The following is a 17559-nucleotide window of genomic DNA, read 5'->3' on the forward strand; positions in this document are numbered from 1 at the left end:
ACCAAGGAATATAATTAACACATTAATTTAAGTGTAGGCAGTGGGTACCAGCGGCGGTATAACATAACCGGCACCCGCCCTCTATGACAGGGCGATGCGATCCCCGGCAATTAACCCCTCAGGTGCGGCAGTGCGCCCCCCACAACCCCAGTATTATAAAATATATAATTGTTGGTGACGCAGTGCACCCCCCCCCCCTCCCTTTATATTAAATCCAAGGTTGTGGGAATAAGGGAAGGGTATAGGGGGTTAGGGTATTACAATCCATAAGGGTGTGGAGGATATAAGGGACAGTATGGGGGGCTTGTATATACAGTCCATAGGGGAGGGGGGTATAGGGGCAGTATAAGTGGTATACAGACCATGTGGTACCATGTTCCTCTCCATTGGTGGCAGGTAGTGACGTATCGTGCGGCTATTTGCATGGTTGTCGTCCCCCCCCAGTAGGATGTAGTTTCCTCTCCTCATCTGTGAAATCCGGGATGCGGGCGGAGAGTCTCTGGAAGTGGGCAGTTCTCATGGGTGTGTATTTGCTGCAGTGTAGCCGGAAGTGGGCCTTATCCTCCAGGGCCCCCTGGTCACAATGTCTACACAGGCTTCCATGTCTGTCTGTGCCGCCCTGTCTCTATCTCCAGGCTGTGGACACTCAGACGGTACAGGCTTGGGGTCTGTCTGTCTTTGTGGTGGTGTAGCCTATCCAGATAAGGGGCCATTGTGTACTCCCTCTGCAGTGCTTGGTAGACGGTGGGTTTCTGGGAGTTTAGTCATTCATCTAGGTATCTTTCCTTGCAGCTTTCTATAGTCTTTCATTTGTGCTTTTGTCAGGCTGTGTTGGTGGTCTTGGCTGGGCTGGCTTCTGGCGCTTTGCTTCAGAGCGCATGGTATGGCCTCGGCTTCCTGGCTCAGTGAGGCTTTATGGTGGTAAGTGCTGGGGTTACTGTTCTGTATGTGCGTCCAGTATGAGAGCACCCTCTGCTGGATAGTCAGCAATGGTGGGAATCTGCCTAGCTCTGCCCGGCATGCTGAGTTCGAGGTGCTGGGATGGACTTGGAGAAGATACTTGCAAAACTCTAGAGGGAAGACTTCTGTTGGGCTGGAGTCCCATTTTGATTGGTCAGGGTAGGTGTCCGGGCCCCATACCTCACTGCTATAGAGCAGGATTGGGGTGATGATGCTGTTGAATATTTTTGCCCAGATTCTCACCAGTGGTTTTAGGTTGTAAAATTGTCTTCTGATGGCATAAAAGGTTCTGCTGGCTTTTTCTTTCAGGGCCTCTACTGCTGGCTTAAAGCTCCCTGACTGGTTAATCTCCAGTCCCAGGTAGGTGTAACTGTTGGTGGTCACCAGTGTGGAGCCATTTAGTATAAATGGGGGGTGGAGGTTTTATTTAGATTCTTCCTCTGGAACACCATCACTTTTGTCTTTGGGTTGATGGACAGTGCCCATGTGGTGCAGAAACTCTCCAGTACTGCCAGGCTATCCTGTAGGCCTCTCTTTGTTGGGGAGAGCAGCAGGAGGTCATCTGCATACAGCAGGAACTTCACCTCGCGGTCATGCAGGAAGAGGCCTGGTGCTGAGGAGGATTCCAGGGCTGCAGCCAGTTGGTTAGTATATATGTTAAAGAGCGTTGGGCTCAGACTGCAGCCCTGCCTGACTCCTCGACCCTGTTTGAAGAACGCGCTTCTCTTCCCATCCACTTTCACACTGCATTGGTTCCCGGTATATGCACTCTTGATGACATTGTAGGTTCTTCCTCCTATTCCGCTCTCTAAGAGTTTTAGGAAAAGGCCTGAGTGCCACACAGAGTCAAACGCCTTTTTAAAATACACAAAGCAAGCGTGTATTTTGGTGCGTGAGCTGTGGTCATGGGTCTTGATGAGACTGTGCAGTGTGTAGATGTGGTGTGGTGGTTTGGCATGAACCCAGCTTGGCTGTTGCGGAGTATGTCCTGTTGTGTGAGGAAGGAGAGGATCCTTTTATTGATGATGCTGTTAAACAGTTTCCCCGGTGTGCTGGTGACACAGATTCCTCTGTAGTTTGCTGGGTCATATTGGTCCCCATTCTTGTAGATGGGTGTTATGAGGCCTTCGCTCCAGCCCTGGGGAAAGGAGCCCGCCCTCAGGATGAGGTTGAATAGTTTTGTGAGTGCCTCATGTATGTCTAGGGGGGCTGTATTTGATCATCTCTGGCAGGATGCCATCGGTACCGCTGGTCTTCTTACATTTTATCAGCTTTATTCTTTCTCTTATTTCCTGCACTGTGATTGGTGTATCCAGAGGGTTTTGAAAGTCCTTGATTGTCTCCTCCATGTCCTTCAGTTTTGCGGCTATTTGTTTCCGTTCCAGGGTTTGGGCATTTCCTGGGATGTTTTTGTAGATGTCCCTGCAGTAGTGGAGCCAGATGTGGCCATTTTGGATGTGAAGAGGGCTTTTCTTGGGCTTTGTGCCGATATGGTTCCAGGTCTCCCAGAATGACTGGTCTTGGAGGGAGTCCTCCAGCTGTTGGAGTTTGTGGGAGATGTGGCTCAGTTTTTTTTGTCTGACGGTGTCTTTGTATTGCCTCTGTAGGTGGTCATGGGTTTCCCTTAGGTCCCGGTTGTTGGGGTCTCTGTGCCTTTGGTTAGAGGCTGCTCTTAGAGAATTACGTAGAGCCTTGCATTCACTGTCAAACCATTTTTGGGACTGTTTATTGGTGGATCTCTTGGAGTTGGTCTGCTTGAGGCCAGCTAGTACTGTCATGGTATGTAAGATGTTGCTGAAGTCCTTCGCTGCACGGCTGACACCTTGTTGGTTTAGTTCATATGGGTTGGTATGAAAGTTTGTCAGCAGTTCTTGGATTTTGGCTGTGTTGGTCATGTTGGTGTATTCGGTGGCAGACTGTTTGGGCCATTTGAAGGACGGTGGCAGTTTGTAGAGACCGGTCTGGTGAGGTTGCTGTCTGGTTGGCTTATCGGTGGATTTCAGGTACAGCAATATTTGGTTGTGGTCTGATAGGTGTGTTTCAGGGGTGACTATGAGGGCATTGATGTTTATGGAGTCTGTGATGGCATAGTCTACCACACTGCTGCCTACATGGGAGTTCATAGTAAATCTCCAAAGGAGTCACCCCTTGTTCGCCCATTCATTATGTATAGGCCGAGGCTCCGGCACAGGTTCAACAGGGTTTCCCCCCTTGTGTTTACTGTCTTGTCGTAGCTGTTTCTTGCTGTCTGCATTGGTTCCTGGTAATGGCTCTCTCCTCCAAGTATGTATGTGTTCCCCTCAGGGGTCAGATAGTCCTTCTTTGTGCCTGTTCTGCCGTTGAGGTCTCTATAGATGAGCACTCTGCCCTGAGACTGGAAGTGGCTGGTTTCTCTTTGTAGGACCTCATAGATGTCAGGTTTGTAGTAAGGGGGCTCTTTTGGGGGGATGTATGCTGCACACAGGTACATGTCAGACTGACAGGTGAGGAGGGAGCTGTTTGTTTTTATCCAGATGTAGCTGTCTCCTCATTTGATTGCTTTGATGTGCTCTGTAAGCTCCTCCTGTACCAGATTAGTATGCCTCCTGAACGGCAACCCTGTTTAATGTTCTTGTTTTTCTGGGAAGATATGGAAAATTCCCTGTATCCCATGGGTGCGAGAGATTCATCCTCTGCCTGGGTCCATGTCTCCAGGAGGATTTGAATATCAATGTTTTCGAGTCTCTTTTTAAAGTCTGGATCATTCATTTTGGATCCAAAAGCTGAGGCATTCAGCTCTAGGATGTTCCAGCTACTGATGACTAGTGATTTCAGTTTGGGTTGGTCTACCTTGTAATGAGCAGGATTGTCATAGGACTCAGTATTATTGGGGGGAGAGGGCCATTGTGAGTGTGGCATCAGTATGTTATATAAATTGCTACATACAGTTCTGATCTCCGCCATGTTCCTGCCATCCCTTGCTGCTTGTTGCCATTGTGGGGCAAGCGGTTTCCTCCACATTTGCCGTGCTTGTGGGCGCTCTCTTTGGTAACAGTTTATTTGAGTTTGCCATCTGTGTGTTGGGTTAGGTGTTGTGGTCTCTGGGATCTATAAAGTACCATGTCCTTAAGCTCCTTTGCAAGGTGGCTTGTTAAGGTGCTTGTTGTCATACAGATGGTGGGCTGTGATTGTAAGGTGCTGTGCCAGTTGTATGTCTGGTGACGATCAGAGATTGGCGGCCAGCTCTGCATTAATCCGTTGGATTGTTTGGTGAGGGATGTCTTTTCTTGGGAGCAGAGAAGATAGAATAATCTTTGTGCTGGGGAATTTTAGCTGTGTCCTTTTTAACCATTTGTGCCAATTTGTCTACAGTGAAGGTAATTTACTGATTGCAGGCGTTAGCCCCTGACTTCTGTGAAACATTAGAAACCTGGCAGCTATGGCACTCACTGCATTCTGGATTATTATAACTATTATAATCATTGATGGTGCACTGACCACAGGCGCCCCCCCATTGTTATATTCATTGGTGGCAGTGGCCACAGGGTCCCCCCCTTCATTGGTGGTGCAGTGGCAGTTCTGATCGGTTACCATGGCAGCCAGGACGCTTATGAAGCCTTGGCTGCTATGGTAAGCTCCCTGCTGCTTCGTGTACTATGCACAGGGCAGCAGGGATAGTGTGAAGTCCTATTCACTCTATTATGGTGAATAGGACAAGGGATTAAAAGATCTCAGGTTCTAGCGCCTAAGGGCGCTAATAGTAAGTAAAAGGTAAAAAAAAAAAAAAAAAACACACCAAAATACTAAGTTTAAATCGCCCCTTAACCAATTTTACATATAAAATATATAAACAATAAAAACATAAACATATTACATATCGCCACGCCTTAAAAAGTGTGAACTATTAAAATATAAAAAAATATCTTCTATGCAATGAACGCCGTAACAAACAAAAAAAATCAAAACTGCACAATTCCAATTTTTTTTGTCACCTTGTCCCCCCAAAAATAGAATAGGACTGTTCTATTATGGGCTGGACGTTCCATAAAATGCGGAATGCACGCTGCTTTTTTGGTGTTTTATTTTTTCCGCGTGGTATCGAGTATCGCAATACTACTTTTGTAGTTTTGGTATCGTGACAACCCTACTAACGGTTCTCCTGTAGATGTACTGTATGCTTGCTCTAATCCTTCTGTATCTTCATGCAATCCCAGACAGAATCAGTGATGTTGAGATTACGACTCTATGAGGGCCATATCATCACTTCCAGGACTTGTTTTTCTTTACACTGAAGATAGTTCCTAATACCTTCCATAACTCCACCGTACATGTACAGTGGAAGTCGGAGCTTTATTTATTATAAGCCCAATCCAGAATGCAGTGAGTGCCATAGCCGCCAGGTTTCTGCTGTTTCACAGATGTCGGGGGCTGACGCCTGCAATCAGTGAATTACCTTCACTCTAGGCAAGCCATGCAACTGCAATGGGGCTTGTGCTGAAGTCGTCCTTCTTCAATGCAAATTATTTGACCCTGAGTAGACTGTCCGATCCCCTGAAGACGCCAGGTTAGCTGGCGAAACATGTCGGGGGACAGTCATTGAGGGTGTTTTTAGAGCAGGGGTGTAGCCTATAATGTATTCAGCTATAAGTGTATTCAGCCTCCTTCCTCTTCACGATGTAAAAACACAGTATTTTCAGGCAGCTGCCACTAAGGGGAGCTCAATGCAAAGAGATTATTTCAGCTTCCAGTAAATTGGAACTGCATTATTTTCTGTGTACTGAGCTCACCCTAGTGGTGGCTGCTGGCAGACAACCAGCTTTATAATATAAAGGAAGCAGGAGACTTCTCAATGTATTTTGCCAGTTGTCTGGTGTAAATACATTGAAAAATATGGTATTCAGAATGAGCACCATATTAGGCGCCTATTCCGCTTTTTCCAACATAGAAGTGGGTGAGGAGGCGGCAGACTTTTTTCATTACATTTTTCTCGCCCAGTTTCCTTGGGGGACACAGAAGACCTTGGGTATAGCTCATCTCCCTAGGAGGCGTGACACTAAGTGAAGACTGTTAAGCCCCTCCTCCCCAGCTATACCCTCAGCCTGGAGAGAGAGACTGCCAGTTTTTGCTTAGTGTCCAAGGAGGCAAGACACTCCCTGCTCTGCAGGGCTGGTTTCTCCTTGTTTAAATTTTAGATTTTTACTTTTTTCTTTTCTTTTTGTTCCAGATCATCAGGGACAACAGAGACGCACTAGACCTCTCTGTTTCTCCCGGGGTTGAGCTGCGCCAGTGCCGGTCACCCGCACGGCTGCCTCCCCCACAGAAGGCAAGGTGGATCAGGGCAGCCCAGCTCCCCTACATCCCGCCAGCGCAAGGGTCGCCCGCACGCCAAGTCCCCCTTCCAGCGTCCTGCCACTACGGTGCCAGTAGCTGAAGGGGCGACCCTGCTGGAACGGACCGAGGGTGAAGACGTCTATGGTGAGAGATTGGCTGCTCCAGCCCAACGTCCCCGTCCCCCCCCGGTCTCCTGCGTGCCTGACCCTATACTGGGCCTATGGACCCTTCTGTCCCTGCTAGACCTAGGCTGGCCCCTGGGCTGCCGCAGGGCGACATTCTGCTCCCTCTCTCCTGGCCTCCATAGGTCATTGGCACCCTTCTCCCTACAAGAAGAATGCCTGGGGAGCTGCAGAGGTCCGCAACTAGCTGCCCCTGACTGAGGGGTTATGCAGGCGTCCCACCCTCACAGGCACCCGGTCTCAGGGTCCCCCTCCCTCTTACCGGCTACTGCTTCAGGGCCAGAGCCTTGCTGCTCCTGACCCTCCTCTGCCCTCACGGGCACCGGCCCAAGGGCAAGGTGGTTGTGGCTGTTGGCCACATGGTGCGCTGTTATAAGCCAGGGCCCGCTCCATGGGTAAAATGGCTGCCGAGCGCAGGGTCCTCGCTTCTGGGCAGCGGGGTGGGCACCCGCGGCCTGCAATATGAGCGCTATGCTTCAACAGCCCCAGGCCGACCGTCGGAATATTCCGGTCGGCCGGGCACCGCAGGCTTTACGGCCGCGATCCCGGCGCTCTATCCGGGTCCCCGCCTCTTCCGGCCCGCGGGGTGGGCACCCGCGGCCGGCATGTGCATGCGCCGCTTCGTTCCCCGGCCGGTACTTGAATACTGTGCGGCCCCGGTCAGCCGGGCGCCGCTAATAATTTAGGCCCCGGCTTCACGGCCTACAATTACTAGGCCTCTGTTGGAGGGGGCTGGAACTTCTCCAGGCGGGAATTCTTCCCGCCGGGAGGTTCCCCCGCCCCCAGGGGATCGCAGCGCCGCCCTCCAGGCCGGATCCCTGTTAACCCTTTGGGTACAGGCCGGCTTCAGATGGCCTGTATGGGTGCCCCCAGGGGATCGCAGCGCCGCGGTACAGGCCGGCTTCAGATGGGCCTGTATGGCTGCCCCCAGGGGATCGCAGCGCCGCCCTCCTGGCCGGATCCCTGTTTAACCCTTTGGGTACAGGCCGGCTTCAGATGGGCCTGTATGGAACCCCCCAGTGCCCCTGTAGGTGGCTCCCCTTTTCTGTTATATATATATATATATATATATATATATATATATATATATATATATAAAAAAAAAAAAAAAAAAAAAAAAAAAAAAAAAAAAAAAAAAAAAAAAAAAAAGAATTTTTTTATATATATAACTTGTGGGCTGCGCAGGACGCTGCAGCCTCATGTCAGTACATGCCCCCCTTCCCTAGGCGGCATGTCGCACTCCCCGGCTGCGGCGCTGCCAGGGTCATTTTACCCTTCTAGCCCTCTCTCACGATACGGCGCTGGTCAAGTGCATGCGGCCTTTTCTGTAGGCAGCATTCGTCACCCTCTTTAGTTATGGTACTGCCATGTGCGGGACCCCCCTCCTGGGCGGGATACTGTACTCTCCCTGGCTACGGTTTGGCCTTGTGCATGATCCCCCTTTCATTGGCGGACTACTGCAGTTTCACCGGATACGGTGCTGGCCGTGTGCACGACCTCCTTCCATAGGCGGAACGCTACACTCTCACTAGATTCGTTGCGATCTGTGCATGACCCCTTTTTTCTTAGGCGGAATACTGCACTCTCACCAGATACGGTGCTGGCCATGTGCACGATCCCTTTCCATTGGTGGAACGCTGCACTCTCACTGGATTCGTTGCCGATCATGTGCGTGACCCCCTTCCATAGGCGGAATGCTGCACTCTCTGATTTCGCTGACGCCCATAGGCATGACTCCCTTCCGTGGACGGCATTTGGCACTCTCACTGAATTCACTGCCAGCCATGTGCATGACCACTTTCCATAGGTGGTATGATGCACTCTCATTGGATTTTCCCTGTGGCGGCATTCATACACTCCCTCGGTCGGTGATGTTCTCTCGCCGGTACGTTGTTGGCCATGTGCATGAACCCCATACATGGCGGGGTGCTTGCACTCTCACTGGATCCGCTGCCGGCCATATGCATGACCCCTCTTCCGTGGGCGGTGTACGCACTCTCACTGGATTCGCTGCCGGCCATGGGCACGCCTCCTTCAGGTGACATGCACACATTCTCACCGACTGATCGCACTCTCCCTGGATGCGATGCTGACCGTGTGCATGACCCCCCCCCCCCCTCTTTTCTGGGCGGCATACTACACTCTCACCGGATACGTTGCTGGCCTTGAGCATGGCCCTCTAACATGGGTGGAACGCTTGCGCTCCCATTGGATACCGTGCTGGCCTTGTGCGTGACCATCCCTCATTCCATGGGCGGAATTTTGCACGCTCACGAGATCCAAGGCTGTCCTTGTATGTGCCGTATTGGACTTGCACATGTTCCCCTTCATTGGGAGTAGTTACACTCTCACGAAGTTTCGGTGTTGGGTGAGTTGTTGCACACTCACTTAATGCTAGGATAGCCCTGTGCATGCCCCCCTTTCACTAGGTGGACCTCCTGCATTCCTGCTGGATACTGTGTGGCTATGTGCATGGCGCCCTTCGGGGCGAAGTATGGTATGCCCTACTTCTCTGACGTAGGTACGGCCTTGGGCATTCCCCCCTTTTTTTTTTTGGGGCGGGCTTTTGCACCCTTGCCGACTGCAGTTTGCCAGGTAGATACTGTGGCACTCTGGCTGGCCTTCGCTGAGTGATATTTTGGCAGTGAGTGGACGTTTTTGTGCGTTGTTGGGCCGTGTATACCTTCTCGTCCCGTAGGTGGGTTGGCCTTCTCACTGCTTACGGGGCTACTCGTACGTATCCCTCCTTTCCTCCTGCGACATATTTTTTTCTCTTGGGAGACGGTGTTTGCAGCAAGCCTTGCACTATTCTCTAAAGAGATCATTCTGTCCACCTGTGTAAGCCTAAGGTGTTGTCCAACAAACAATAAATGAATGCCTTATAGATAAGTAGACGGCCTCTACCTGCTCGCTACTGCTCCGAGCTGGGCGGTGCTCATTCGTCTTCCCGCAGCATTGTTTCCCTGCGCTAGTGGTCACATAGTCGAGAGTGCTGTCTGCAGCGCCCTTTGCATTCTATGTTGGCTCTGGTGGGACTACGGTCCCCTCGCCTACTACTATTTCCTTCTACCAGGTTCGGGCCGCTCTTCTTGGGAAAGGTCACCCAACTTCTCTTGGGTGCTCGCTTACCCAGGTCCGGAGGACATCCACCTTGAGTTCTTCAGGATATTCGCCTTCTGCGAAGCGGTGAACGGGGCGTCTCAGTGTAGCGGGGTCCTGCTTTTGAGCTGTCCTATGGCTTCTCTATGCCCACTCCTCCTTTCTTTTGGAGGGTGTTATCCCGGCCTCTGTCTCGACTGCCTTTTCTCGCCGGTTCTGTTTGGCTCCCACTCGGTACGGATCTCTCCGATGTGGCTTCTGTTCCGGCCACGCTTCAGAGGATGTTCCTTCTCTGCCCTCCCCTCTGGGAAGAGCATGGTTGTTCAGGTGGATGGTTCTGGTGTCTTGTCCACACTGACTGTACTAGCTGTGTACCTATCTAACGGGTCTACCGCGTTCTGTCCTCCCGCTGGGTGCAGATTGCGTTTTTTCCATTCTAGGCAATGTTTCTGCTATGGATTTACCTTCTCGGTAACTTGGGAGGACTACCATTTAGTCCGTCTTCCTGTGGTGGCTACATCGGCTTGGGCTTTAGCCTGTCTTGTCCTGGCATCGGGCGGTTGCTGGGCGGACCCTTCGGTTCCTGTCCGTCTGCTCCCCCACTCCGGGTGGATACGGGACAACATTGTTCGGGGCCGACGGGACCAGTTCTACTGACCGTTCTGCCCGTGTTACTGATCATTGGGTTTTCGCCCGCTTGCCCAGGCGACTCTAGTGAGCTCGCTAGTGTTCGCTTCTAGCCGAGTTTTCGTCCAGGATCTGTGGTAGGACTTAGGACTTTACCTGGGGTTCTGTGGGAAGCTGGGCGTTCCCCCACTCTGCCTTTCTCTCTCCATGGTTCTGTCTTTCTCCAGCCCGGCCCTGGGGCTGGGACTCCGTTGCTTGAGGTATCAAGTGTCGTTCCTGTCCTTCCTCTTTCAGCGTTCCCCGACCCTCTGGGCCTGTCAGGAACTTCTTCCATGGAGCGGCTCTTGGGTTCCTTTGTACTGCCCTCCGTTACCGTCCTGGGAACCACATACTGGGCTCTTGGCGCTCCAATTTTTCCTTGGAGTCGTTACAGAAGTCCTCTGTACTCCTTCTGTCCTGTACGGTTGGGTTTCTGTAGCCATCGTGTCTCTGACTGGTGCCTGAGTGGCGGCCCTTCTTGTTCCGAGCCTTCTGTCTTCCCCCAGGACAGGGCTGTTCTCCATTCCGTCTCTTCCTTCCTTCTGAAGGTGATGTTTGTCCTTCATTTCATTGAGGCAGTCGTCCTCCCCTTCCCACCCCCGGGAACGGACACTTCACCGATTTGGACGTTTGTTTGGGCCTTGCAGTTTTTTACTTGGAGATCTCCGACTCTTGTCGACGTTCGGTCTCTTGTGTTCCCAGGAGGTCCGCGCAAGGGTTGAGGGCCTCCAGGGTGGCTTTCCTCCGCTTTCTCAGTGTGGCTCTTGCTGTGGTTGTCGCACCAAGGGCAGGGTTCTGCTTTTGGTGTCACCATTCATTTTGCCAGAGCTGTCGGTTTTTCCTGGGCCGGAGGCATTAGGCTTCGGCCATGCATTTGTAAGGTGGTCACTGGTCTTCCTTGCACACCTTACCGAGTTCTACAGGGTGCATACTCGGCCTTCGGCGTATGCTGCCTTGGGCCGCCTGGTCTGCAGGCGGCGGGTTTTTTGTTGCCTTCGGGTGCTTCGCCTTGGTGCTGTGGTCCCTCCCCCTTTGGACTGCTTTTGAACGTCCCAAGGTCTTCTGTGTCCCCCAAGGAAACTGGGCGAGAAAACGAGATTTTTGTATAACTTACCAGTAAAATCTCTTTCTCGCTCTTTCCTTGGGGGACACAGCACCCACCCATTCTTTGTTCTTCTCTGACTGTTTCCGAGTTTGTTTTACCCTTTGGGTAGTTGGCTTGTTGGTTCCACTTTTTGGACTTTGCCTTTTCTCACTACTTGGACACGCAACTGGCAGTCTCTCTCTCCAGGCTGAGGGTATAGCTGGGGAGGAGGGGCTTAACAGTCTTCACTTAGTGTCACGCCTCCTAGGGAGATGAGCTATACCCAAGGTCTTCTGTGTCCCCCAAGGAAAGAGCGAGAAAGAGATTTTACTGGTAAGTTATACAAAAATCTCGTTTTTTTACAAATAAAACCCATACATTTGTCACAGATCTGGAACGTTTGTACTTTGCTTTGCCTAGGGGTTGATTATCACACACGTATTGGGAAATTGGGGGACCTATTAGATCTGTGTACACCCCTGTCTGCGATCAATGATGACATCGATTCAGTGCTCCAGTCTAAAAATAAAATAAACAGGAGCCACTGGCTCCTAAACTGAAAAAGTTGGAAGCGAAATTAAATTTTTAGTCGCCAAATTGAAAATATATATAATTATAATTTAAATGCCACCTAGAGTGCCCCACACTGCCCACACAGTAGTAACTTCCCACCTCACTGCCCTCATGTAGTAATTCTCCCACACTGCCCCCATATAGTAATTATCCCCACACATAGTAATTACTTCCCCACTGCCCCCACAGTAGAAATATGCTCCACAGTAGTAATTTCTCCCCATACTGTCCTCTAGTGCCCCCCTTATGGCTAGTAATGTCTCCCAGTGCCCCCCTTCCGGCAAGTAATGTGCCCCCCTTTCGGCCAGTAATGTCCCCCCACTGCCCCCCTTTCGGCCAGTAATGTCCCCCCACTGCCCCCCTTTCGGCCAGTAATGTCCCCCCACTGCCCCCCTTTCGGCCAGTAATGTCGGCTCTTAAAAATAAAAATCTAAAATCTTATACTCGTCTGTGTCCTTTCGCTGGTGCTCACTAGCTGCTGGTATGGCCCGGGATGAGGTGTGTAGCCTGTAGCATAGGTGATCGGCGGTGGGGCAAGGAATTATTGGCTCCCATGCCCCGTCGCAACGTTCAGCTACAGCACGGCAGCCCTGTCGCAAATGGGAGACAAGGCTAAAAAGTCTTGTCGCCATCTGTAAATTTTAAGACGTGTTCGCCACCTGGAGCGTTGTGATTACAGACGTTTGACCCCCTCAGATGCTCTGTTCTGTTGTGACCACAGCATCAGAGGGTGCTTTCTCCAGGAGCGCTGTATACTGGGGCCCAAACAGCTCACCATAGCGGTGATGAAGGGAGCTCTTTGTTCCTTGTAATAGTTTCTGTCCATCTGAATGATCAGAGGCTGTCAGAGCAGTAGTTCTATGGGGTAAGCAGTTGGCAGGGCTCCATAGATACATAACACAAGTCTGCAATGGTAATTCATTGCAGTCTATGGGACAATTGATCTAACAGTCGCATGTTAAAGCCCCTTAAGGGAGCATAAAATATGCATAAAAAATATTAAAATATAAATGTATTTATCCTGTATGGTGAAATCTGTAACTTAAAAAAATTCTAAATGACAGTGTTGATATTTTTTTTTGGTCCCTCCCCCCCAAAAAATAAATAAAAAGTGATCAAAAAGACATACATACTCCAACATGGTATCACTGAAAACTCTAGATCGCCCCACAAAAATTGAGACCCGAAACAGCTTGGTAGACATAACTATTAAAAAGTTATGGGGGGCAGTATATGATGCTGTAAAGCATTAAACCACAAATAAAACTATACAAATGTGGTATTGCTGTAATCTTACTGTCCCAGAAAATGAAGAGAACAGGTCAGTGAAACCCCATACTGGCGGAATTGTTGCTTGTGTGTTTTTTTTTTTCCTGTTTTTTTTAGCTTCCCACTAAATCGTATGCAATATTTAATGGTGTCATTAGAAAGTGCAACTTGTCCCGCAGAAAACAAGCCCTCGTATGGCTAGGTTAATGGAAAAATGGTATGGCTCCAGTAAGGCAAGGAGTAGAAAACAAAAATGGAAAAGAAGGGCTGTATGTTTGAGGTTGTTGCCCTGCTACAGAAAAAATTGGAGCCAGTCAGATGCCACCCAGTTGATATTTCAAGATGGATGGGTATCGGCCTGTATTTCTCGGTACTGAAGACACCATTAATCCTGACCACATTGATGACCATAGACACAGTGGTCGGCTAGGAAAACACGAGACTGATCATGCTTACTTCCCTTGAAATTGGAAGATGTCCAGCAGTGCCATCAGCTTATAACTGGCAGAAACCAGTGGGTCCTAGGCACTTTCTTCTAGTTCTGAGCTTTTTAGCATTTTTCTACCACCTACCTAAAACTTTTGCGTAGTACTGTACATATATTCAATACATGACTTTGGGGTTCATTGTGAATGATCAGTAGAATAAAGTGGCTGCAGCGCTTGGTTATCTACAGTCCTATTTTAATGAATTTGAGCTACCGGTCAGTGCCCCACCGATCACACATCGATGGTCCAAGTATGTGAGTTTGTATATCTTGGCAAGAATATCAACTATTACCTCATTTTTACAGCATGCAATCTGTCATGGGGAGAATGGGGTGTCAGTACTTTGTGGGTCAGTACTTTATTTAGAAGGTGTAGTATGGGCAAGTGGTATACTGCTTGTAACTGTGAGATTTGTACTTCATGGAAGCCTTATGGCAATTATTATGTGTGCATTTAGAATACATAGCATCCCCCCCTTTTTGGATGATAGATGTGAGAGTGTGCATTGGGCATTTTGAGACCTCCCTCATACAGGGAGTGCAGAATTATTAGGCAAGTTGTATTTTTGAGGATTAATTTTATTATTTAACAACAACCATGTTCTCAATGAACCCAAAAAACTCATTAATATCAAAGTTGAATATTTTTGGAAGTATTTTTTAGTTTGTTTTTAGTTTTAGCTATTTTAGGGGGATATCTGTGTGTGCAGGTGACTATTACTGTGCATCATTATTAGGCAACTTAACAAAAAACAAATATATACCCATTTCAATTATTTATTTTTACCAGTGAAACCAATATAACATCTCAACATTCACAAATATACATTTCTGACATTCAAAAACAAAACAAAAACAAATCAGTGACCAATATAGCCACCTTTCTTTGCAAGGAGACTCAAAAGCCTGCCATCCATGGATTCTGTCAGTGTTTTGATCTGTTCACCATCAACATTGCGTGCAGCAGCAACCACAGCCTCCCAGACACTGTTCAGAGAGGTGTACTGTTTTCCCTCCTTGTAAATCTCACATTTGATGATGGACCACAGGTTCTCAATGGGGTTCAGATCAGGTGAACAAGGAGGCCATGTCATTAGATTTTCTTCTTTTATACCCTTTCTTGCCAGCCACGCTGTGGAGTACTTGGACGCGTGTGATGGAGCATTGTCCTGCATGAAAATCATGTTTTTCTTGAAGGATGCCGAATTCTTTCCTGTACCACTGCTTGAAGAAGGTGTCTTCCAGAAACTGGCAGTAGGACTGGGAGTTGAGCTTGACTCCATCCTCAACCCGAAAAGGCCCCACAAGCTCATCTTTGATGATACCAGCCCAAACCAGTACTCCACCTCCACCTTGCTGGCGTCTGAGTCGGGCTGGAGCTCTCTGCCCTTTACCAATCCAGCCACGGGCCCATCCATCTGGCCCATCAAGACTCACTCTCATTTCATCAGTCCATAAAACCTTAGAAAAATCAGTCTTGAGATATTTCTTGGCCCAGTCTTGACGTTTCAGCTTGTGTGTCTTGTTCAGTGGTGGTCGTCTTTCAGCCTTTCTTACCTTGGCCATGTCTCTGAGTATTGCACACCTTGTGCTTTTGGGCACTCCAGTGATGTTGCAGCTCTGAAATATGGCCAAACTGGTGGCAAGTGGCATCTTGGCAGCTGCCCGCTTGACTTTTCTCAGTTCATGGGCAGTTATTTTGCGCCTTGGTTTTTCCACACGCTTCTTGCGACCCTGTTGACTATTTTGAATGAAACGCTTGATTGTTCGATGATCACGCTTCAGAATCTTTGCAATTTTAAGAGTGCTGCATCCCTCTGCAAGATATCTCACTATTTTTGACTTTTCTGAGCCTGTCAAGTCCTTCTTTTGACCCATTTTGCCAAAGGAAAGGAAGTTGCCTAATAATTATGCACACCTGATATAGGGTGTTGATGTCATTAGACCACACCCCTTCTCATTACAGAGATGCACATCACCTAATATGCTTAATTGGTAGTAGGCTTTCGAGCCTATACAGCTTGGAGTAAGACAACATGCATAAAGAGGATGATGTGGTTAAAATACTCATTTGCCTAATAATTCTGTACAGGGTGTATAACAATTTGGTTTGTTCACATCCTGCTGGGAACTGGATGTTTTTACCTGACGTTTTTCACTGATATGTTGTAAATTTCATCTAGTTTCTAGTGATTTAAATATAGGCCTTCAATGCATGTTTTGGATAAAAAAAACTTTGAAGGGGTTGTCAGTTTTTTATTTTTTTATTTACTAAAGTGATATTGCAGTGCACTGCTCTGTCATCTTGTGACCTATTGTTTGGCTGTAGCAGCCAAACACTGGCCTGAGCAGTCTATGGTACGGGACTGCTGAGCCCAGTGATTTGCTCCAGCGGGCATAGGTTGATGACAGAGCTGCACCACTTCTCATCATTTTAATGTTGATACCATGTAATCAGTCGCACAATATGAAAAGTGATATGATTTTGTTTTTTAATAAGTTATTAATAGTGTCTATGTAAAACAGTCTTTTACAACTGGATTATTATTGGGACTTTTTATCATTGCTGTGATCACCACAAGCTGGTCTAGTGAAGCCAGAAGAGACATTGAACAGATGAATTGGCCTTTACTGGTCCCATTGATACTGTAACCAGTTGCTGCATCTTATGTTAATGTAACCTGTATAGACATTAAGTCAATTATGAAGAGGCTCATGATGGTCAGAATTGCTGCAGCTGGATTGCCAGAGTAGACGTGACTTATGTTCCAGTCCTGCAATGCCACAGGGGCTTTATGAACACCAGACGTTTGGTTCAAGGTACAATTTATACTTATTAACTGATGTTTTCTTTCCATAGGCTGAATTAGAAGCGAAGAAGGCCAAAATGAAGGGAACGCTGATTGACAACCAGTTCAAATAGGAAAGACAGACTGAAAGTGATTTAGAAGGACCTGCCAGCCGTCACATATTGCTTACTTGCAGCATGACAGGTGCATGTGGCAGGTATAGCCACCGTCTAGCATGTCTCAATGGAGTATGCCATCCCAGATGACTGAGGCTGTTATCTGTATAAAATGGACCAGAAAATATTTCTGAGACTTAGGAATTCTCTCCATTTTTTTGATGGATGAAGCAGCTATTTAACTTTTTTTTTTTATTACCATGGAGTTTAAATTCTCTATTTTCACAGATTTTATGTCTCTTGTTTGCCTTCTTTTTTAGTACCTTTAGGTTCCTTGGATTCCCTGGGCTCTGCTGAGAAAGCCAATTTCATCTTCAGCATGGGTACAGGTCATGCCATCAATAAACCTTGGCAGGAGTATAAAATTCTAGAATGCTTTACCCCCTTACATTTGCAGCTATTTTGGGCCCTGAGTATAAAGCTTTTGTATTTTTCCTATGATATAGCTGGATGATGGTTTGTTCTCTTTGCAGGATGTTATCATTTTAATTGCACTGTTTTGGGGTGCATATGCGTTTTGCTGGATCCGTCATTGATCAGCAAAAACGCTTCCGTCATGATAATACAACTGTCTGCATCCGTTCTGAACTAGTTTTGTAATTGAATATTCTATTGATTAATCGTTGGATACTCTAATAACAAAAAACTAATTAAAATAACTTTTCTTTATAAAAAAAAAAAAAAATTGTGTCAAATTACTCGATTCAATCCAGTAATCATTTCAGCCCTATTATGAATGGATCCGGATTTATAATCGCCATGACGGATCCTTCACAAAAGCCATTGTAAGTCAATGAGGATAGAATTTTTTTTTTCCCGTCACCATTGATTTACATAGATTTTCCAGTGTTTTTCTGTCAGCGATGGGAACTCAAACAAACAGAACAGAATGCATTCTAGTACGTTCAGTTTTGTCCCCATTTACAATGAATGGGGACAAAACTGAAGCGTTTTCTTCTACTAT

General features: G+C 48.0%; 1 protein-coding gene across 1 annotated transcript in view; it reads left to right on the plus strand.

Annotated features, from left to right (window-relative positions):
* Nucleotides 1-17251, plus strand: part of STEEP1 (STING1 ER exit protein 1) — a 67155-nt gene extending 49904 nt beyond the window's left edge. Inside the window, exon 7 of the mRNA XM_040405759.1 lies at nucleotides 16491-17251. Within this exon, the coding sequence (XP_040261693.1) occupies nucleotides 16491-16553 (63 nt within the window). The 3' untranslated portion in view covers nucleotides 16554-17251. The remainder of the gene's footprint in view (nucleotides 1-16490) is intronic.
* Nucleotides 17252-17559: the final 308 nt, after the last annotated feature.

The sequence above is a fragment of the Bufo bufo genome, chromosome 8, assembly GCF_905171765.1.
Source record: "Bufo bufo chromosome 8, aBufBuf1.1, whole genome shotgun sequence".
NCBI classification, from domain to species: domain Eukaryota; kingdom Metazoa; phylum Chordata; class Amphibia; order Anura; family Bufonidae; genus Bufo; species Bufo bufo.